This window comes from Aquarana catesbeiana, linkage group LG06, assembly GCF_042186555.1.
Source record: "Aquarana catesbeiana isolate 2022-GZ linkage group LG06, ASM4218655v1, whole genome shotgun sequence".
Classification (NCBI taxonomy): Eukaryota; Metazoa; Chordata; class Amphibia; order Anura; family Ranidae; genus Aquarana; species Aquarana catesbeiana.
Window position 1 is genome coordinate 250495405 of NC_133329.1, and position 24344 is coordinate 250519748.

The window sequence follows — 24344 nt, forward strand, 5'->3', positions numbered from 1 at the left end:
ATCGCGACCTCGTTTCTTTAACGATTAATTGTGCAACTCTAGTTCTCACCCAAGATTTGATGGTACATGGCCCCGTCCATCATCCCTTTGATGCGGTGAAGTTGTCCTGTCCCCTTAGCAGAAAAACACGCCCAAAGCATAATGTTTCCACCTCCTTGTTTGATGGTGGGGATGGCGTTTTTGGGATCATAAGCAGCATTCCTCCTCCTCCAAACACGGTAAGTTAATAGTTGATGCCAAAGTGTTGGATTTTGGTCTCATCTTACCACAACATTTTCACCCAGTTCTCCTCTGAATCATTCAGATGTTCATTAGCAAACTTCAGACGGGCCTGTACATGTGCTTTCTTGAGCAGGGGGACCTTGCGGGCGCTGCAGAATGTCAGTCCTTCATAGCGTGATGTGTTACCAATTGTTTTCTTGGTCACTATGATCCCAGCTGCATTGAGATCATTGACCAGATTCTCCCGTGTAGTTCTGGGCTGATTCCTCACCGTTCATATGATAATTGAAACTCCACGAGGTGAGTCCTTGCTTGGAGCCCCAGACCGAGGGAGATTGTCCGTCATTTTGTGTTACTTCCATTTGCAAATAATCACACCAACTGTTGTCACCCTCTCACCAAGCTGCCTGGCGATGATCTTGTAGCCCATTCCAGCCTTGTGCAGGTCTACAATCTTGTCCCTGACATCCTTGGACAGCTCTTTGGTCTTGGCCATGGTGGAGAGATTGGAATCTGATTGGTTGATTGCTTCTGTGGACAGGTGTCTTTTATACAGGTAACAAGCTGAGATTAGGAGCACTCCCTAGGTGCTCCTAATCTCAGCTCGTTACCTGTATAGAAGACACCTGGGAGCCATAAATCTTACTGATTGATAGGGGATCAAATACTTATTTCACTCATTAAAATGCAAATCAATTTATAACTTTATGAAATGCGTTTTTCAGGATATGTTGTTATTCTGTCTCTCACTGTTAAAATAAACCTACCGTTAAAATTATAGACTGATCATTTCTTTGTCAGTGGGCAGACGTACAAAATCAGCAGGTGATCAAATACTTTTTTCCCTCACTGTATCAGCATGAATCACTTCTGCCAAGTTTTCCTGACACCAAGAGCAAAATGGTGACAGGGGAGGGACTTCCAGAAAATCGACAGCCTCAGTTCTGTTCTTGTGTGCTGTGTGAAGGGGGGGGGGTGTCCCTTCCCCCCGTCCAGCTTTTAGAGCTTTTCTCATTGGGCTCTGCAGTGTGTAGCTACAGCTCCCCCCCCCCCCCCCCCCCCCCATTTTTTATGACAGTCAGACAAGCGTTAAAAATTCTGGACTTTGAACAGATGTAGAGGAGAGCAAACTCAGATAAACAGGTACAGTTTATGCAGGATTTGTTTATCTCTGTGTATCATATATGGCTAGTCATTGCACTGAGTATATGTAATGCTTTACAACCACTTTATGGCTGGGTTCACACTGCTGCGGTGGCAGACATCGTATGTGATTCGCAGCGCACTGCTGTTCACATCACATGCGATGTCTGTGCTGTGCGATATCAGCCATACAGATAGTATGGCTGATATCGCACCGCATTCGGTCCAAACTCGCACAGGACCCTTTTTTTTGTTCGGACCAGAATCGGATCGCATGGGTGTTCACACCTATGCGATCCGATACATGTCCGAATTGTCAGTTCGCAGTATGCGGGCTGAACTGGGGGTGTCATTAACATTGTATGACACTCCCCAGCAGTTCGCATATGGCAGTGTGAACTGCCGTGCGAGTTGGTGCGATGCGGGAACCCGCAGTAAATTCGCTGCGTTCCCGCACCGCAGCAGTGTGAACCCAGCCTAAAGCAAGTGGAATATGACTTTTTTTTTTAAACCCACAATAAACAATGGTATTTGTACATAATTAGGCCTCATTCACACAGGAGGTGTAAATCCATACCCCTTGTGAGGGCCGTGTTTACCTGCATGGAGAAGCACAGGTGTTCCATGCATCCCCAGCAGTCAGACCCATTGCTGTCAGTTGGGATGTAGTGGCTGCATGGACCTAGCCCCTGCTGCCAGTGTGACATCCATGCAGGTTAGGGTGAACTGTCCATAATGCACACAGGGTGTATTCAACCTTTTATTTTATGTCAGAAAGTAAACATGTCATAAATCGCTTATCCTATCTTTTTCTCCACAGACAGCATCACTTCCAATAGTAGTGATTTCTAACGTAAGCCAGCTCCCTAGTGGCTGGGCTTCTATTCTATGGTATAATATGCTGTGCTCTGAGACAAAGGTTAGTAATTATTTGCATTATATTAGTATATATCTATCTATCTCTTGTCCATCATACAATCACTCATTTGTCCTGTGTTTTATTAGTTTTAAATGCTTTCTGGGAATGTTTATTTTCAAATTGGCATGATCATTTGTTAGGGTGATTAAAGTAATATGGTTTATTTTGTGCAGAACTTATCCTTTTTCCTAAGCCCATCAGTAGCCAGATGGCCCCAGGTGATGGAAGTACTCAGCTGGCAGTTTTCTTCAGTAACCAAAAGGGGGCTTCACGGAGACCAGCTGAATATGCTGGAAGAAAAATTATTAGGTATGGTGTAAATAAATGTCATCATGGTCTTTATGGCAGAAATTTAAATACTGTACTATTTGATTTGTGGAGATGCTGACAAACATTACATAACAACTGTTTTGGGATGTCGTTTTCAATTAAATTGGACTTAATGTTTATGGTGAATGTGAGCTACTCCACTGTCCTTAATACATCACACTTGACACTTGAATTTCACAATTGGTCACCTGAAATACTTGTCTATTGGCAAGATTGGGTTCTGTTTCTGATTTACTGGCAGTTTGCTACCTCCTGTATACAGTTGCGATGAGAGGTAGGGTCTGTATATATGTACTGATTGGCCCAGGTTCTCTCTAAAAAGTTTGAGTCTATAATCCATCAGGATGTACTATTAGTGCCCGTTCACACTACAAAAACATCCTCCAGGTCCATTTCGGATGCATTTCTGCATGCACGTTTGTAACACGTTTTTAATGTGTTCCGGTGCGTTTTTTATGCGTTTACAGATGTATTACAGATGCTTTTTTTCTTCTATTCTCCTGTTTTTTTAAACTGTACTAGGATCCAGTGCATTTTGATGCATTTTTGATGCTTTTTACCACGTTCCAGTACAGCTTTGTGCGGGAAAAAAGCAGCATGTTGTACTTATTTGTTCTTTTGCTGAAACGCACTGGAACACACCATGCTGATGTGAACTTTGCCATTGAAACCCATATAACCTACTCTCCATGCATTTTGTGATGCAGAAAAAAAGCACTGCACTGCTTGTAGTGTGAACAGGCCCTTAGTAAGAGTGATTGGAGGATTTGATACTTATGGCAGCCATACTAAATTCAGTGGCAGTTAGCAGTGGTATAGCTATAGAGCTCACTTGCAAACCGTTTACATTCTTTTGCACCTGTTCCATGGACCTGACTACATGAAAAGCTTCTTTAGCCAATGCAAAAAAAAATAAAAAATCCTGATGGTGTCTGTCAAAAACTATTCATGATGTGGATCTACCATTTTCCCTGTTGCATTTCATGCTCCATGTCCCCACTATTCTGCTTAGTCATTATAAATGTAGCGTTTTACCAGATCTCTTTAACACTGCTGAACCCTTCCTGACAACTTTTTGTAAATCATCATGAGTTCCTAGTAGGGGGGACTGGAAAAGGAAGGCAGCAGATATTATGGATTCAGAGGAATGGCTACCATGCAAAGGTAAACTTGGAAACTTTACTAAGGTTTGTGCTACATCGACCCATTAAATTACAACCTCAGGGGCCGCACCATCCTGCTCAGGAGTTATGACCCCTCATCTTTCAGGAGACACAAGTCACGCTACTACACAGGAGTCCAACACTACCACACATAAATTCTCTAACCTGAAGGGAATCTTAAAGTGGTAGTAAACCTGTCCATTTTCCGCCATCTATTGCATTATATAGCATTTAACTGATTGCTATGTAGAATCCTTCCTACCTTGATAGTTCCCATGTAATCTGACCCTTTTTTTCAATTACCTGATTTTTTTATTTCACGCTCTTTGTGCCAAAAGTCCTGTATAAACATCCCGGAGCTACATAATTTCCTTTGTCCAGCTGCAGCTCTGAGATCCTGTGAGACTTAGTTCCCATTCACACGCAGAAGTAGGTCAGCTCTGATTCGCGGGACACGGTTGCATTGGTAATCCCGCAATGGAAACAGGGCTTGGATAAATATTTACTGCGCGTGCGTGAGTTTACGGCCCAGGAGAAGAAGTAAGTCCAGCATCAGACTCCAAAGACAATATTTATGATAGGGGTGGCTGCATCCAGAAAGGAGAATGGGAATAAACACGCACACTAAAAGTAAGACATATGTAGATGGGGCTTGAATTTCCTGTGCAATTGTTTACTATGACTCCTAAGAAATTCAGATGAGGAGGGTCAGAGTTTACTACCGCTTTAAAACATTGTAGCCTGTTGATTAGATATGGATCTGTGTTAAAAAGGGGCCTTAGAATGTTACATTTATATTGATAGAGATCTCTTTCCCCTACATTTTTGCCCCCCTTTTACCCCACTTATTTTTGGTCATCACCTTCCACCTCCTTATGGGGAATTCTTTCCACCCTTACCCCCCCCCCCCCTTTTTTTTTTTTCTTGGATTTTTGATTTTCACAAATATAACACATGTCTATTGAAGAGGATTAATGAAGAAACAGTACACCAGTAACTGTAGATTACCAGTTCTGTTGGTTTCTTCTCATCCTTTTTACCACGATTTTTGCATGATGCTTGGATTCTGTAACACATTATTGCTATATAATACTGTTACCACATGGATGATACATTTTGACGTTTGCTCTTTTTATCTTGTATGTTCTAAAATTGGAGACTTTCGGAAGTGATTTGCCATTATATTGGACAACTAACAATCTTGCTCTTGTACTATTTCTTTTAATTGTTTCATGTCCTGGCTGGTGTTGGCTTTTATGGTGTCTAACCATCGGCTTCTTTGGCAGCCTGGCCTCCTTTTGCTGCTAACCAATCCGAGCATAATTGCCTTCTCCAGGGAGTTTGATTGCATTACATGTCGGAAATAGGTGGACGTGAGTTTTGTCATTTATAATTGTAATTCATACAGTATATATAAACTCACACAAGCATATACTATAAACCCTTTGTTTTACTAAATCCATGGGTTTTCTAAATCCAGCAAAGCAGAAGTTGTCACATTTACACACACTGTTTATTTTTTTATTTTTAATTTTTTTTACTAAAACTGCATGGTGCAAAATCTGGGGAAGCTATGTATAGAAACCAATCAGCTTACAAGTTTTTTTTGTTAAAGCTTAAAAGAGAAGTAAGTGAATTTTTTTTTTTCCATACTTGTCCGATGCTGCATCTGTCCCTTGCCGGCTCTAAGGCTGAGAACCGAGCGATCAAACCCTGCTGATCGTTCGGTTCTTAGTGTTTTCCTTGAGCAGGGAGCTGGTGACTATCAGTCACCAGCTCTCTGCTCTGCCTCTCCCCCCCTTGCTCACTGGAGTGCTGGGCTGTGGAGGCGGCTCAGGCTCTTAGCGGCTTGCTAAGCCAGGTGCCAGTCCAAGCACGTGGGCAGATCCCAAACATATGGTTGCAATCTTTCCCGAGCCTGGACCGACTCTGTGACGGCAACTGAAAAAGGGTCACAGGAATGCAAAACAATCTGCCCTCCTGTGATCCACAGGAGAAGTACAGCCAAACGAGCTTTGGTAGCTGATTGGCTACCATACATGGCTGCATCAGATTCTGAGTGCACCAGTTTTAGTAAATCTCCCCCACTATGTCACATCAGGGCTTCTGACAGAGCCATGTGAATTCACTACTGAGTTCTGTAAACGGCATGCTATTTTCAGCATGGTAGCTAACAGCCTGGAAAACCTGAAAAGGAGACCAAAGCTTTATTTGCTGACTGAAAATGAGAATATAAAACATTAATATAGATGAAAAATGCGCCGCGCCTAGGGGTGTACCTGAATAACTGTAATCCTGAATATAAATCACAAATAATATAGCGTGCAAATCACAGAGAGTTTAAAACTAAAATCACTTGCTGAAATCACTTGCTGTATGAATCCTATAACCATGCACACCAAAGTGTCTAGTACAATAAATCACAAGGTGCAATGTGCATATAAAACATACCTATATCTTACAATATAACCATGATGTGGTAAATATAAAATCATCAGTGATTAAATATAGAGAAAATAATCTCTGATGGGGTGTATATGCTGAAAAAAAATTATATTTATAACACATATAAATCCACTGTGATTAAAGTGAAAGTGAAAAAGTAAAAAATATTAATAAAAAATGGTAAAAAACACATATAGAGTAAATCAGTCACATGCGTAGAAAAATTAAAACTATAATCGCCCTAATTATGGTGTTAAAATCACAATCGTGAAAAAATCTTCCAATCCAACAATGTAAAGTGACCAAGTTCAAGCAAAAGTCAGTATATTAGATTGTAAGCTCTAACGAGCAGGGCCCTCTGATTCCTCCTGTATTGAATTGTATTGTACTTGTACTGTCTGCCCTAATGTTGTTGTAAAGCGCTGCGTAAACTGTCGGCGCTATATAAATCCTGTATAATAATAATAATAATAATAATATTAGTGATGGTTCAAAGAAAAAGTTCCAGTTCTGAATCAAACGTGCCCAAAGAAAACATGCTGTGAAGTGCCTTGGTGACCCCCAATGTGATTGCGCTCACCTTGGAGCGTGTGACACAGTTTTTAATTGTGTCAATACACACTTTTGGAGCCACCCCTGGGCTCAGTAATTGGTACAGCTGATTCCCAAAATAGATTCTTTATGGCTCCACTCACATCAGACCATATAAAAGAGAAAGGCTAATATAGTGTAATACCGTAGGATACTTTTATTAAAATCACATCCAATCCCCGCATGGGGTACTCACATTTATAAGGTACTCATGTGCACCAAACATAACAATGAAAAAGAAACGGCTGTGCGGCGTGCTGCGGGGTGTGAGAGCTCCACAACCCAGCTCTGTGCTGATCGCTCCGTCCTGGCCCCTCCCCTACGCGTCTTCGACACAGGGAGTCACGTGTCTTCATCAGGGGATTTAGTGACAACTTTCTGCAACAAAAAAAAAATTGTCTTTTTCCTGCAACTTGTGTCACAATATAAAATATTCCATGGACTCGACATGCCTCTCAGCAAATAGCTTGGGGTGTCTACTTTCCAAAATGGGGTCATTTGGGGGGGTTTTGAACTGTCCTGGCATTTTATGCACAACATTTATAAGCTTATGTCACACATCACCCACTCTTCTAACCACTTGAAGACAAAGCCCTTTTTGACACTATTTTTTTGCATGAAAAAATAATTTTTTTTTGCAAGAAAATTACTTTGAACCCCCAAACTTTATATTTTTTTAAAGCAAAGGTCCTATAGATTAAAATGGTGGGTGTTTCATTTTTTTTTTCACACAGTATTTGCGCAGCGATTTTTCAAACGCATTTTTTGGGGAAAAACACACTTTTTTTAATTTTAATGCACTAAAACACACTATATTGCCCAAATGTTTGATGAAATAAAAAAGATGATCTTAGGCCGAGTACATGGATACCAAACATGACATGCTTTAAAATTGCGCACAAATGTGCAGTGGCGACAAACTACATACATTTTTAAAAGCCTTTACAGGTTACCACTTTAGATTTACAGAGGAGGTCTTCTGCTATAATTACTGCCCTCGATCTGACCTTCGCGCTGATACATCACATGCATGGTGCAATTGCTGTTTACATTTGACGCCAGACCAACGCTTGCGTTCACCTTTGCGCAAGAGCAGGGGGGGACAGGGGTGCTTTTTTTTTTATTTATTTTTTTTTGCTTTTTTATCTTATTTTTAAACTGTTCCTTTCATTTTTATTTTTTTTTAATCATTTTTATTGTTATGTCAGGGAATGTAAATATCCCCTATGATAGAAATAGGTAGTGACAGGTACTCTTTTTTGAAAAAAATGGGGTCTATTAGTCCCTAGATCTCTCCTCTGCCCTCAAAGCATCTGACCACACCAAGATCGGTGTGATAAAATGCTTTCCCAATTTCCCAATGGCGCTGTTTACATCCAGCGAAATCTAAGTCATGAAATGCTCGTAGCTTCCGGTTTCTTAGGCCATAGAGATGATTGGAGCCATTCTGGTCTCTGATCAGCTCTATGGTCAGCTGGCGGAATCATCGGCTGCATTCTCAGGTTCCCTGTTGGGACAGGAGAGCCAGAGAAAAACATGGAAGACGGTGGGGGGGGCATTCCCTCCCACTGCTTGTAAAAGCAGTCTAGAGGCTAATAAGCCGATAGGATTGCTTTTACATGAAAGCCGACCGCTGGCTGAAAAGAATGATACCAAGATGATACCTAAACCTGCAGGCATCTTTCTGGTATAACCACTCAAAGTCCAGCAACATACCAGTACGTTGCTGGTCCTTGTTGGGCATATATTGTAATCTTTTTTTTTTCATGCAGCCTGTGGGCTGAACGAAAAAAAGAGATTGATTGGTGGGTATGCCCACCATTAGAATACCTCCCTTCATCCACCCACTTCTAATGATGGGCATACATGCACCATTTATATATGCCGAAGCATGGGGGCATCCGCCCCAAAAGTTAGGAGCAAATCGCTCCTCCGCCCCTGCTGCCCCCATGCTTCGACATATATCACCTCCGCTGGAGTCACAGCTTTATATATCGTGGGAGCAAACGCTGTTGCTGTCAAGATAAATAAATCCGCGCTGCAGCTGAATGGCGTACCTAAAGACAAAAAAATGGTTAACAATAAAACACAGTAAACAGTAAAGTATAAAAAATTGCATACCTGAAAAGCAAACATTATAAAACATAATAACAATAAAACATTGCAGAATAGAATACAGTAAAAAAGATCAGAACAATAGAGAGAGAATAGAGAGAGAGAGAACAATAAAACGACAACTATTTTTGTTTTTTTTTATTTTATATATTTTTTTGTGTTTTTTTTATTTTTTTTTTAACTAACTTTTATAACTGTAACCGATTCCAGGTTCGGGTCTCTCAAAATGCGATGGCATCTTGGGAGACCCTGTGTGCCTAGTCTGCAATGCTGTACCCTACACTAATATTCAACTAGTGTATGGTAGCATTCAAAACATTCACCAATGCAAAGACCAGGATTGTCAGGACAGGAGGGACAATAATAACGGGTGTCATGCCTATATTGCTTGCTGCAGACACGACATCTTTTTTGGGGGGATTCGTTGGGTAGGGGTACTCGGGAGGACATAAAGAAAATGCCTCTCATGCAGCCGACTGCATTTGGTTGGGGATGTGAATGGGGGAAGTACGGGTGCTGCAGAAGTGGTGGGTTCCCAATTAGGATTGGCGAATGCAGCAGGAAGGGCACTATGGGCACGACGGGCCTGTGTTTGTCTTCTTCTTGGTGGCAGCGGGACACTACTTGTGCTTGCCACCTCACCAGCTTGAACTGCAGTTATGGGACTCGCCACGTCACCAAGTGTTACTGCAGTGCTGGTTTGACTACGACCGGGGTGTTCACCGAACGGCTCCAAAAAAACTGTTAGCGATCACAGGGATCAGGCCTGACTCTGCGAACGCTGCAGTTATGCGTTTAGTGTTTTGTAAGTGACAGTGATCGATCAATACTGCACTTGGGTGGGCTGGGCTGGGCCGGGAGGAGGGGCAAAACGCAGGTGCTAGCAGGTATCTGGGCTGATCCCGCTAACACTGCGTTTTTGGGAACCCTAAACTGCTGGGGACGCTAGTATAGATCTGATCGGATCAGATATTGATCCGTTCAGATACTATACCACTAAGGGAGGTGTATGCTGCGTGCGTGGGTGTTAGCGGTACTGGCGCTAATCTGATGCTGCCTGGGGTGACGCAGACCCTATCTGACCCTAAAACCTAAGTTATATCACTGCCGAGCGATCAGGGGGCTAAACCTTTATTAGGTAATAAACGGCGGGTGCCCTGACACTATAAAAAATAAACTAACTAACCAGCGTCACCCGCAACAGTTATACGGTGATCACTGGTGAAAGGGTTAACTAGGGGGCAATCAAGGGGTAAAAACCTTTATTAGGTAGTTTATGGGGGTCCCTGACGCTATAAAACGCTGACGGCGAACCTATATATTTACCTCCCTAACTAGCGTCACCAGTGACACTAATACAGCGATCAGAAAAACGATCGCTTAGTGACACTGGCGACGGGGGGGATCAAGGGGTTAAAACTTTATTGGGGGGTACCCTAGACCTAAAGGGGGGCTAACACTAACTGCCCTACCACTTCTAACTGTCACAAACTGACACCAATGCAGTAATCAGAAAAAAAAACAAAAAACAGCTTGGTGTCACTGTGACGGGGGGGGGGGGGGGTGTGATCAGGGGGTGATGGGGGGTGTAAAGTGTGCCTGGTGTGTTTTACTGTAAGTGTGTGTGCACTTACTCAGATGTCTTCTCTCCTCGGTGTCGGAACGGAAAATACCGAGCCGAGGAGAGATGACATCACTTCCTCTGCCGTTGTCTACTATACAGCAGCAGAGGAAGATTCTCATTAGTTGGGAGCGATCGTGAGGGGGTGGCCACGAATGAGTGGTCTCCCCCTCAGCCTGGATCGCTCCCCTAACGATGCCGACCGCCTCGGGCACCGGGGGGGGCGGGGCGCGATGGCAGATCACGTACCAGGTACGTGATTTTGCCTGCCCGTGCCATTCTGCCACAGTATATCTGCGTTAGGCAAGTGGTTAAAGAGTAACTCCACTTTTGTTGAGAAAAAAAACATTCCCCTCTGGGTGATCTATGTAAATTACAAGGATTTTAACAAACTTTGTTGCAGATTCCTATCTTTTGTTATTCTGAAGAAATCCCTGTGTTTCTCTGTGCCCATGTGGGAAAGTGAATCTAATGGAAGTGGTTTCGTAATTATCAATTGGCTGCAGGGCACTAATGAAGAAAGCTGCTTGGCCTGCATCCCTTTAGACGTTGGGAGTATCTCACCAAAGATGAAATTTTTGTTGCAGGGGATACCTGAAATCTGACTTGTATCTTAGTGCAGACTTCTGGGAAAATCAGTGAGCCGATCATACAAGCAGGAAATTATGTTTCGGGGGGGGCAGGGGGTGCGTTCTGTACACATTCTGTGTACAGAACACCTCCAGGTAGCCATATTGCATTGCATTTTTAGAAAATTACAGTGGCTGCAGATTGAAAAAGGAAAGGAACTTTTTAATAACATTCAATTACAATATGACTTGTGTCACAATTGTATACGCTATATTATTATTTTTTTATTTGCAATTTTTTTCACCACAAAAGTGGAGTTACCCTTTTAGGTTTAGAAGTACTTCAGTTTATATTCTATTTATGGGGAATTAAAAAATAAATATTATTTTGTGTTTTTCCATCTTTAGGGCCAAATCCTACCGATGACTGTATTCCATGGACAAAATTCTGCAAGGTATTTGCTTCTGTTGACTCCTTTCTCCTCTGCTTTCTGTAATTTGAGTGTTTCCCTTTATAAAAGAACACAACCTAAGGGCTTTACTGGTTTAATGTATTTCCTTTGCTGGTTGAATGTTTTTCATTAATGTCAATATGCATATTAACAAGACTGTGTGTAAGACATTGCAGCATCAACATTGCTTGATACACTCCTTGAAATTATTCAAAAAATGTTTTTCTGTTATGAAGACTGACTGTTTTGATGTAATCCTATTGCTTTTAGGAAAATCTTAATGATAAGACTTTTCCATTTTGGCTTTGGATTGAGGGCATCTTGGAACTAATTAAAAAGCATCTATTATGCCTGTGGAATGATGGGTGAGTGATTTATTAACTGTATATTCATACCCCTTCTCACAGTTATTTCAGATCTATAATAGTGATATAGTAACACCAATCTAAATTCAGTCTAAACCCTACCCCAATCTAAAATAGCTAAAGTGTCTCCAATTTTTTCTTTCTGTGAAGGCAGTTACGCCCCACTGAAAAAGGACATTGTGGTAGGAAGATTTGATTACTTTAACCACTTGACTCATAAGACGTATCTGTAGTAGTGGTTCTACCAGAGTCATGAATGCAGCTGCAGTCATGACCCTGGTATCTTTTTTTTTTTTTTTTCAGCCTTCAATGGTGAATAATGTAAAGGCCGCTGGATCACTTTTACATGTGGTATAAGGTTTCCATCTCCTGAACATCCCTTTCCCTTTAAAAAAATGGAAACCCAACACAGAGGAGGCTTCTGGCATGCATTTTTTAAAGCAGAGGTCCGCCCACCCCCGCAAAAATTAAAAGCCAGCATCTACACATACTGTAGCTTCTGACTTTTAATAATAGGACACTTATTTGTCCTGAACTCCAGCGATGTCGGCATCGCAGATGATGTTTCCATCAGCTGTTGGGTGCTGCCGCCACCATTGCCAGTAAGGGAACTCGGCAGTGAAGCATTATGGCTTCACGCCGGGTCTCTACTGCGCATGCGCGAGGCACCGCTGCGCTCTCCTACTGGCCTGGCGGGGGGGAGGAGGACGGAGCTGAGCTGCTGGCATAATTCACCATGGCCCGGTCTCCCGGAAGTGGAGACAGGGTACCTGTCAAAGACCGGTATCCGCTCCCCACCACCCCTCGAAAAGGTGCCAAATGTGGCACCGGAGGGGGGAGGAGGCAAATGAGTGTAAGTTCCACTTTTGGGTGGAACTCCGCTTTAAGGCGATGCAAACTTTAAAAAGTGTCAATACATGCCTTAACATAATAGGTGCGTTAATGTGCGTTTTATATTATCTAAATTTTGAAAGCATGTCTAAAGACCTAAGGAAATAAGGAGGTGAGACCCTTTAAAAGAGAAGTATGGGGTTTCACCTGATACTGCATCTATCCCCCGCTGCCTCTGCACTGAGAACTGAGCGATCAAACACTGCTGATCGCTCAGTCCTCCGCCTCCGCTTTGAGCAGAGAGCGGTGGCTGTCAATCACCGGCTCTCTGCTCTGCTCCCTTAGCACTCACCACTCAGAGTGCTGGGGAGGGAACAGCTGTTTTAGTCTCCCAGCCCCACAGCTGAGCCAGCTCCTGGTCCAGACATCTGGGTGGATCCCGACTGTAAAGTCAGAACCTTTCTTGAGCCTGGACTGGCTGAATGTCGGCTGAAAATGCGTCACAGGAGTGCAGAACTAAATGCACTTCTGTGATCCATAGGAGGAGTAGGGCCAAAAAAGCTTTGGCCTTACTTCTCTTTTACCTGCTGTTTACCAATTAATTTGTAAATAGAAGCAACTAGATCATTTTACAAAGGGCTTCTTCAAACATATACTGCTATTAGAGGTAAAGGAAATATCCTGTACTATTAATATTACAACTTGAAAAGTGAAAATGACCATCATTGTCAGTGCATGAATTCACTGGTGGTCAGCATCCTCTCCTCTTTTCATCATTTCTAGCATAATCTGAGAACATACAGTATATGCTGACCATATCTTCCATATGGTACCATAACGTGTCTCAGGATGAGATACACTGGCTTAATCGTATCAATTCCGAGCTAATTCATATGAAGATAATATGTGTACATTTTTGGGTGTTGCATAAAAGCAGACCATTTTCTTTAATTAGTACTTTAAATACTTTAATTTATATAATTAGTACATCTCTGCAAAACATACTCATTTGCTCATGTTATATCCCTTATATATATACCTATTTAAGTTACAAGAAAATACCTGTTAATCTGCCAGAATTGCACACTGCCTAATTTTCTCTTGTGAAATCAGCGTGCTTTTTTGGGGGGACTGAAATTGCTAGAGTTGGGAATGTATTTTAAAACCATTTTGTATAGCTATGAGAAACAAATATGGGAATAATTCTTTATTCTTACTTGCCGTGATCAAAAACTGTTACGAGGTGTACCTGCTTATATACAGAAGTTTTAGACACGTGGCCCGCCACCATGATAGTATGGCTCTGATTTACCAAAGGAATAGCACATATTTACTTTAATAGTGAATTTTCACTTATTTTAGTAAATGAGGTAAAACAAAGCAAAACTTGACTGTGCAAAAAGAAAATTCTATGAAGTCTCCACGGGTCTCCATAGGTCATAGAATTTTTGGAGCAAGTAGTTGTAGCTTTGAGATATATTTGTGTCAGGCTGCTGGAAGTTTTCCATCTCACCTTCCACATATGTCTCTTTCGTTTCTTTATTTCTGCACCATCCAAGTCTAAACCCCCTAGCTTGGCTTACAGTCCACCTGCAGGTCTAAAGGCTCGAAGTCCATCAAACCCTCAGACAAACCTTCCTAAGCATGAAGGTGCGTCCCCATTTCCAGAATTGGGGAACATTTGTTAACCTTTGCAGACATTTGGACAGATTGCATCTTAAATGCTTGGGTGTGGGGCTAAAGGGCTAAAGACTGGAGTTTTACCCCCTGCTTCTTCCTTGGTTTCTCAACTTCAGCCTTCTTGTGTCACCGCATAGGTTAGCAGATCTCTATTAAGCCTGCTCGGATCTTCTGATTTGAGGTCCTGCTACAGAATGTTTTCAGGTTTTACTTCAACCTGATGACCACCCTCAAACCCAGAGAGGGCATTCGCCCTATCTTGAATCTAAGACCAGTAAATGTGATCATTTAAACTCAGAAATTACAAATGGAATCCACCAGGTCAATCATCACCTGCCTTGACCAAGTAGACTTTCTAGGTTTGGTGGACATAAAGGATGTGTGGCTATATGTCTCCATCTTTTCAGTGCATCAGTATTTGTCATGGGACACCCACACTATAGATTTTGGCCCTGGCGTTCAGTTCCTCGTCTGCACCTTGGGTTTTCTCCAAAGTTCTGGCCCCAGTACTAGCCCTGCTGCATTCTTGTGGCATCCCTATTGTAGGATGCTTAGACGACCTTCTGTTGAGGGAAAGTTGCTGCAGGCTCTGTCGAACAATGTGCCTTTGATTGTCCAGACACAACAGTGGTTCAGATAGATACTAAAGGTTCAGGCTCTCTATATTTATGCTCTCTAGGTCAGTCTGCTATTGCATAAGAATCTTGGGTCTGATGGTAACCTTCTTTAATGCAGTCCACCAGGCTTCCAACCTAGGAGTTTCTCTGTTTTCTTCCTACAGCTGGATCTGGACAGGAGTTTGGCTATTGGCACTATCAAAAGTCAGGTTTCTGCCCTTTCTATCTTGTTTCAAAGACCATTGGCCTCTCACTCCTTGATTAACATTCTTGTACAGGTAGTCTCCCATGTAGTTCTCCCTTTTCGTTCCCCTGTGACTTCATGGAATCTGAATCAGTTTTTGTGTGCTTCAGAAACCAACATTGGAACCCATTAAAGACATTCCTTTTTCTACTCCTGCCCACAAAGTGGTACAGTATTTCTTTTAGCCATCACCTTTGCAAGCTTTATCCAATGAGGTGTTAAAGCCCAGTACTTCCTTTCTGCCTAGTTTCTGTCTTTTTCCTAGTAGTTTCTGCCTTTCCCCTCAACCAGAATATCACTTTTCCATCTCTGTCCAGCTCCAGTTCACCAAAAAGAAAGGAAATTTCCCATATTCTCTGGATGTGGTTCTGGCCTTTGTTAGTTCATCTGTTAGCTACTGCTTCTTTCAGAATGATTCCCTCTAGGGGTGCACCAACCTCTTGTTCTACCATCTCTAGGTGGCTTAGACAGATCAGCATCCAAGCTCATGATCTCAAAGATCAGATTCCATCCTTTCCTATCAAGGCGCACTACACTAGATCTGTGAGTATTTCTTGTTTCTTTTTTTTTGTAAGAAAGCATCTGCTTTCACTTGGTCTTCTATTCACACATTTTACCAGGTGAATGTTGCACGTCTCATTTGATGCCAGCCTCAGGTGTAAGGTCCTTCAGGTGATTTTCTGAGCTGCAGGTATTCCCCAGTTTTCTGTTGTTTTCTTGGGCCTGTTAGTGTTTGTTTCCTGTGTTGCCCACCCCTCAGTTTGACTGCTTTTTTGGAAGAGGAATGACTTCTCATGTCCCTCGATGTGTAAGAAAAAACTCAGTAAAATACGTTTTTTGGAGTCCATTGAGGGACACATGGCCTACCCCTCTGTAATTATGATCATGCTTTTGGTACTGCTTTACTACAGAACTGAGGCATGCTTGGGAGTAAGAGGGTTCATCCTGAGCTAGCCTGCAATTTTTTGTTTGCTTCAGGATTCTATGGTGAGTAAACAAAAAATGTTTATTGTGCAGCTATCGTGTGATTGTCATAGATTTACTCGTAAACAACAATAATGCTTTCTCATCTTGTAAACTTCCAGGTGTATCATGGGTTTTATAAGCAAAGAACGAGAGCGTATGCTGCTAAAAGACAAAGAACCGGGTACATTTTTATTGAGGTTTAGTGAAAGCAGTAAAGAAGGAGCCATCACATTTACCTGGGTGGAGAGGTCACAAAATGGTAAGACAGCTGCACATTCATAGGATGCAAACACTAATTTAAAGCAGAACTTCAGTCATTTTTCATCTTTCCATCTAATAAATCCTCTGCCCTTGTTGTTTTAACTTTGGATAGTAAAACATTTTTTTTTCTGCCAGTAAATACTTTATACAGCCCACTTCCTGTTTCTTGTCTGGAAAAAAGCCTAGACTTATGACATCATGCACAGCTCTCTCACACTCTTCAGAGAGTTTGCCAGGTAGGGAGGGGGATGAGTCATAAGAGGGCCAATTAGAGCTGCAGAGTTGGAGGTGTGCCTCTGTGTGTCTGTGTAAATCCAGGAAGTGAACAGGCAGCAGCTTCAACTGCCCACAGTTAAAATGGTTGCAGCCAGACTCAGTGGAGGGAGATTTCTGCAGCATATTTGGCAAGTACAGAATCACAATATATATAAAATAATATGCAAAGTGGTTGGAGGGAAGCTTCAGAATGGCAAAGATGTTTTTATTACAAATTTTGTGAGCAGACTGCATTTCCTTTTTAACATACAGTGGGTAAAATAAGTATTGAACACGTCACCATTTTTCTAGGTAAATATATTCCTAAAGGTGCTATTGACATGAAAATTTTTCACCACATGTCGGTAACAACCCATTGCAATCAATACATACAAAGAAACCAAAACACATAAGTTCAGAAATGAAGTTATGTGTAATAAAATGGAATGACACAGGGGAAAAGTATTGCACACACCAAATGAAATTTATTTAATACTTCGTACAAAATCTTTTGTTGGTAAGCTTAACCACAGCTTAACCACTTCAATACTGGGCACTTTTGCCCCTTTCTTTCCCAGGCCAATTTTCAGCTTTCAGCGCTCTTGCATTTTCAATAAGAATTGCGTGGTCATGCAACACTAAAACACTGAAATTTTTATCATTTTGTTCACACAAATAGAGCTTTCTTTTGGTGGTATTTATTCACAAATCAATTTTTTATTTTTTGCAATATAAGCGAAAAAAAGCAAAAATTTTGAAAAAAAATATATTTTCTACTTTCTGTAAAAGTAGAAGATGTAAAAAAGATCCAATAAAATCTAATTTTGTCATAAATTTAAGCCAAAATGTATTCTGCTACATGTCTTTGGTAAAAAAATCCCATTAAGTGTATAATAATTGGTTTGTGTGATCATGGACATATGTACGCAGATGATCATGTACAGATGCGCACAGATGATTACGGACATATGTGTGCAGATGATCACGGATGTGTGCAGATGATCATTGGATTTTAGTGTTACATATGTGGGGACAGGTGTTTTTACTGTGTGGGGACATGTGTGGGGACAGTGTTTTGGGGACATTTTGTGTTTACATTGTGTGTTTACATGTGTGGGGACACTGTGCCAGCGATCAGTGTGTAAAAAGCTGTAAAAAACAGCTCATACTCACTGATCACCAGCTGGCTGCAACGATCTCCTCTCCTCTCCTCACTGACAACTCCTGTGTGAGGAGAGGAGAGCCGATCACCTAGCAACCAGCTCTCTGTTTACATCACATGATGCCTCTGATCATGTGATCAGGAGGGCCAATCACAGAGCCCTCCTGCCGATCGGAAATGCGCCGTGTCCGGGTGACACGAGCATAGTGGGATCGCGCTGCTGCACAGGCGCGCGCGTTCCCCTTCTTTCTGAGGGATGTTCCTGAATGTCCACTCAGAAGAAGGAAGCTTCCATCCGGCCGTATATGTGCAGTGGCCAGGTGGGAGGTGGTTAGAGACACCTCCTGTATGAAGAAACTAGTCGCATGCATTGCTCAGGTGTGACTCTTCTATGAACCCTGATCTTTAAGTTCTTTCCATAGATTTTCTATTGGATTCAAGTCAGGGGATTGGCTGGGCCATTTTAGCAGCTTTATTTTCTTTCTTTGAAACCAATTGAGAGTTTCCTTGGCTTTGTGTTTGGGATCATTGTCTTGCTGAAATGTCCACCCTTGTTTCATCTTCCATCATCATGGTAGATTGCCGCAGATTTATATCAAGAACGTCTTGATGCATTTTTCCATTCATCCTTCCATCAATGAAATGAAGTTTACCAGTACCGTATGCCGAAAAACAGCCCCACGCCATGATGTTCCCACCTCCAAACGTCACTGTTGGTATGGTGTTTTTGGGGTGATGTGCAGTGCTATTTGACCTCCAAATATGGTGTGTATTATGGCATCCAAAGAGTTCAATTTTGGTCTCACCTGACCAGACTATATTATCCCAGTATTTCACAGGCTTGTCTAAATGTTGTGTAGAAAACTTTAAATAAGCTTCAACATGCTTTTTCTTCAGCAATGGAGTCTTGCGTGGCAAGCATGCGTAGAAGCCATAGCTGTTGAGTGTATTACTTATTGTTTTCTTTGAAAAAATTGTACCTGCTAATTCCAGGTCTTTCTGAAACTCTCCACAAGTGATCCTTGGACAACTCTTCTGATAATTCTTTTTACTCCTCTGTCAGAAATCTTGTGATGAGCACCTGGCCGTGGTCGGTTTATGGTGAAATTATGTTCTTTCCACTTACGGATTATGGTCCCAACAGTGCTCCCTGGAACATTCAGAAGTTTAGAAATTCTTCTGTAACCAATGCCATTAGTATGTTTTGCAACAATAAGGTTGCGAAGGTCAAGAGAGCTCTTTGCTTTTTCCCATCATGTGATGTTTCTTGTGTGACCCCTTGATAATGAGACACCTTTTTATAGGCCATCAGTTGAGACTAAACCAGCTGATATTAATTTGCACTGACAAGGGGCAGGATTGCTTTCTATTTACTAATAGATTTCAACTGGTATCGTGGCTTTCCATGCCTTTTTACACCTCCCTTTCTTCATGTGTTCAATACTTTTTTCTGTGTCATTCCATTTTAATACACATAACTTTATATTTGTTTTGGTTTCTTTGAATGTATGGATTGTATGAGTTGTTACTGACATGTGGTGAACATTTCATGTCAATAGCACCTTTAGAAATATATTTACCTAGAAAAATGGTGACGTGTTCAATACTTATTTTACTCACTGTATCTCTAGCACTACAGGTACTGGCTGATTTCCAAGCCGTCTATGGGCAGGCTGGTTGTACTGAAGTTGATCCATCAATTGATATCAGTAAAATCAGCCTGTCTGTGTTTTTTTTTTGCCCACCTATAGATGCCGGCAGTGAGCATTGTATTCTGTCAGTGGGGAAGGCTGCAGGAGTCATTCCCTCCAGTAACACTGACTGTGTTGATGGGAAAAGACTGTGTTAAAGGCACGAAAGTTGCATATTGTATTTTTAGACTTTAAAGCAGGCACAAAGGCTGCATTCACACCTGAGTGTATCGTTTTCAGGCGGAAAGTCGCCTGTTTTTTGCCACGATTTTGTACAGGTCAAAAGGTCACCAATGTAAAAAGCAGAAAAACACCTGTAATCTGCCTAAAAACAAGCTCATGTACTTTTTTGAGCTTCAGGTGTTTTGCTTCAGACGACTGAACACTCAAATGTGAACAGGGGCCATTTAAATGAATGGGATTTTGCTTGTTGGGCGTTTTTGAACTTTTGAGATAAGCGTTTTACAAGCTAAAAACTCTCAGGTGTGAATGCAGCCTTAGAGTTGCCTCCTACGCCTCACTTTTGATGCAAATGTTAGTTGGGTAAGCTCACTGTTCAATAGTTTGTATTTGCATATTAGAGCACTGTTTAGTTCCAGCTCTATTAAAGAGCTTATGAAGAAATGTAAATGCAGAGGTGGGCTCCTCTTAGGTTTCTGCTTTTCAATGTTTTTATATTTTCTATTTCCTTTTGACTTATTTTAACAATCAATAACAAGTTAGCAATATGATAGGAATATATATAAATATCTTAATGGTGATTCCAACATTGTGAGGAAACTATTTAGTCTCAGGTCACTTAAGATGACACGTAACCACTCAATGAAGTTGGACAAGAAGCAGTTCAAACTTAAACTGCGTAAGGGGTTCTTTACTGTTAGAGCGGTAAGGATGTGAAACTCCCTTCCACAATTGGTGGTTTCAGCAGGAACATGTTGCTAATTGAAACAAAAACCTTTAGATGGGCATCTTATTGAACACAATATAGAGGGATATGGAAGTGGTGTCTTTATTCAACCTTACCAATTATGAAACCCTATGAAACTGTGAAACTTTGAATGGACACTATGCTGATCAGATCCTAAATCTATAAAAAAATAAACTTGAAATACTATATTACCTTTAATTATATAATCTGAATAATTTTTGGTAACATAAGATAATAATAACATGAGATAATAATGTATTTACAGCAAAACATACACCGTTGCATCAATGTCTGGTTCAGGGTTTCACTTCCATTTTCAATACAATGGGCACATTGAGATATGTAATGATAAACTATAAGATTACTATTTATCTATTTATCCATTTATCTAATTTCAGAGCCAGTATTTCATTCTGTGGAGCCTTATACAAAGAAGGAACTTTCTGCTGTAACATTTCCAGACATTATTCGCAACTATAAAGTAATGGCAGCTGAAAATATTCCTGAAAATCCACTGAAATTTTTATATCCAGACACGCCAAAAGATGTAGCATTTGGAAGATACTACTCCAGGCCTACAGATGGTATATATATATACGAGTATATCATTTTTTTGTTTTTCAAGTTCTCTGCAAAGGCCTTCCCCCAACCCACATATACTCACCTTGCATGTGATCTCCTCCCCTGTGAGAGTGCTCAGGCCTGGCAACCAGTTGCTAGGCCTGCACATTGTCACATGACAGAGAGAGTACTGTTACCTCACCAGCACTGTTAATTTTAGTGCTGGTTGAGGAAGGAGTAATGAGGATGAGCAGAATTTAGGTATGTTTATTTGCATAGACATATTGCACCAGCTGAGACAATTGTAAGTATGTATATGCCATGCCTGTGGGATCCCTGTGGAAGCAAAAAATCACTGTTGTGAGCACAGCTACTATAATAATCACCGCTATCTAGTGAACACGAGAGCTTGCTCAGCTTAGGCATCATTCACAGAAGTGTTCTTTGAACAAGGTGAAGAGGCGTAGCAGTGAAGTCACAGTCATTACTTCATCCAATCAAAGAACGATTTGTATTCATTTAGAGAGCTACAAGGCATTCGGTGAATAGCACCCAGAAGATACTGGCAATTACTGTAGTAATGGTGATTGTCCATTTGCACAGGGATCCCACAGATATGGCCTATGCATACTTACATTGCTCCAAGTTGGACCAATGTTACGGACATAGGTACAGCAGTTTAGTGCCAGTAAGCACCCAATACAAAAGATAGAAGAAATAAAACTCCCAATCACACAGTCAAATTTATCATTGAAATATCCAGTCAGTAATCAGTAATAACTTAACCCTTAGCGCTGACCGTACGCACATATGCGGCCTCGGCTTTAAGGGGTTAGACCGGGATGATGCCGGCATCATCCCGGTACCGTTTTTTAGAGGGGGTGGTTGGCTCTTCAAGGATAACAAGCGATGTGGCTAAAAGCCCCTCAGCTCTTATCCCAAAGGAGCGAGAGGGGACAACCCCCCCTTCCACCGCTCTTCCAGGGCCACCCGTCTCACTGGGAGACACGATCGGCAATCCAGCACTATCGCCGGCTAGAGTGAGACTGGAAGGAAGCCAGAAACTGCTTCTCTCCAGTCTCATATGTGTAAACATGAAAGCGACGTCACTTCCGGTTTACTCGGCTGCCAATGGCGGCGATTTAAAAAAAATGACTTGTATTCAGAATCTCTGTTTTTGACGATCTGAATACTTTTAAGTGCAAAGGAAGGATTTGGGGTCTTTTAGACCCCCGATCTCTCCATAAAGTGTACCTGTTACCATCTATTACTGTCACAAGGGATGTTTACATTCCTTGTGACAGCAATAAAAGTGGTCAAAATTTGTTTTTTTAAAAGCAACAATGTAAAAAATAAAAATAAATAAGAAAAAAAATGTTTTAAATCGCCCAAAGAAAACGCACATGTAAGTCGCGCCCGCATATGTAAACAGTGTTCAAATCACACATGTGAGGTATCGCCGCAATCGTCAGAGCAAGAGCAATAATTATAGCACCAGATCCCCTCTGTAACTCTAACCTGGTAACCGTTAATTTTTTTTAAAGCGTCGCCTGTGGAGATTTTTAGGTACTGTAGTTTGTCGCCATTCCACGAGTGTGCGCAGTTTCAAAGCAGGACATGGTGGGTATCTATTTACTCGGCATAACATCATCTTTCACGTGTTACAAAAAAATTGGGCTAACTTTGCTATTTTTTTTTTTAATTTGTGAAAGTGTCTTTTTTTCCTAAAAAATTGCATTTGAAAGACCACTTTGCAAATAGTGTGACATAAAATATTGAAACGATCATCATTTTATTCTCTAGATTCTCTGCTAAAAAAATATATATACTGTTTGGAGGTTCTAAATAATTTTCTAGCAAAAAATATGGATTTTATCTTGTAAGCAACAAATGTCAGAAATAGGCTTAAGCCTCGTAACACAATCGGGTTGTTGGCCAACAAAGCATCAGACTTTTGTCCGAAGGGCGTGTGCCGCGAACTTGTCTTGCATACAAACGGTACACAATTTTCGGCCAACAAACACGAACGTAGTAACGTACTGCAAGGAATTTCAGCTCTTGAGCGCCACCCTTTGGGCATCTTCTGTTAATGTTGTGTTTGGTGAGCATTGATTCTGAACATGCATGTTTGTACTTTCAACTTTTGTGTGACGGACTTGTGTACACACGATAGGAAAATCTGACAACAGGCCGTTGTCCGCCAAAAATTTACTAGCCTGCCAGCCAACATTTGTTGGTGGAAAGTTGGACAACAATTGTTTGATGGAGCATACTAACGGTCGGATTTTAGGCCAACAGTCTGTCATCACACAATTCCCTGCCGAAAATCCGATCGTGTGTACGAGGCTTAAAGTGGATGTAAACCCAATGTCATCCTTTCTAAACTACTGCCATAGGGGTTATCTATAAGTATATACATGCCTGCTGCATGTATCTTTACCTGTCAAATGTCTCCCCTCTTCTGTTATGAGACCCGAAAAACTGCATATTCTGTGGGTGGGTCTGTTGTCTGGAGCTCGGTGGGTGGAGTCGTGATGTCAGTAGACTCCCCGCCCACCTCTACACTCCCCTTGTCAATATGCATTTCTCCTGTGTATTTCTTACACTGAACTTCTGCTATGATCTCTAACATCCAGTGAAAAGACAGGAAAGTAACCACATGACTTCAGCATGCCAAATCATGCTGAGGTGTGGAACAGCCAATCCTTGCAGAGCTGCTGAAGAAAGGAGTGGGGGTAGGAATTAAAAAATAATGCATGTCTTATGCTAGTGCACGAGATATGTAAATCACCTGTCACTCGCAGAAAGGGGGAGGATTTGACAAAGTTTTTCTCTGTTTGTCAAGTTTTATCTCACTGAACAATAAAAGAGGATTGCTCAGAGCTGGATTAACTCTTTGTGGCAAGACTGGGCTCAAATGATAGGAAATCTTATACTCTACATTATGACATAAAAAAAAAAAAATTCGGGTTTACGTCAACTTTAAGGCATGAAAGGGATATATAGATACCTCAAACCTAACGAGTGCACCAAAACATATAGATAAACCTAGGCTTCACCTTGAAAGACCCGGCAAGAGTCGCATCTGAACCAGTTCTAGAGAACTGAGTCCAGGGGTGTTCAGCCAAGGAGCTCATAGCTTCTCAAATTTGCCAGAGCAGCCCCTATGTTGTAATATGTATTTTTCTAAACGCAGTGATTCAATTCACCAAG

The 24344-nt window shown here is 41.5% G+C and overlaps 1 protein-coding gene across 1 annotated transcript in view; it reads left to right on the plus strand.

Annotated features, from left to right (window-relative positions):
- The window catches only part of STAT1 (signal transducer and activator of transcription 1), a 109546-nt gene that overhangs the window by 78143 nt on the left and 7059 nt on the right, over window positions 1–24344 (plus strand). The window contains exons 16-21 of the mRNA XM_073633172.1: window positions 2186–2284; window positions 2458–2593; window positions 11527–11573; window positions 11841–11935; window positions 16393–16532; window positions 20969–21154. Coding sequence (XP_073489273.1) covers window positions 2186–2284; window positions 2458–2593; window positions 11527–11573; window positions 11841–11935; window positions 16393–16532; window positions 20969–21154 — 703 coding nt within the window. The remainder of the gene's footprint in view (window positions 1–2185; window positions 2285–2457; window positions 2594–11526; window positions 11574–11840; window positions 11936–16392; window positions 16533–20968; window positions 21155–24344) is intronic.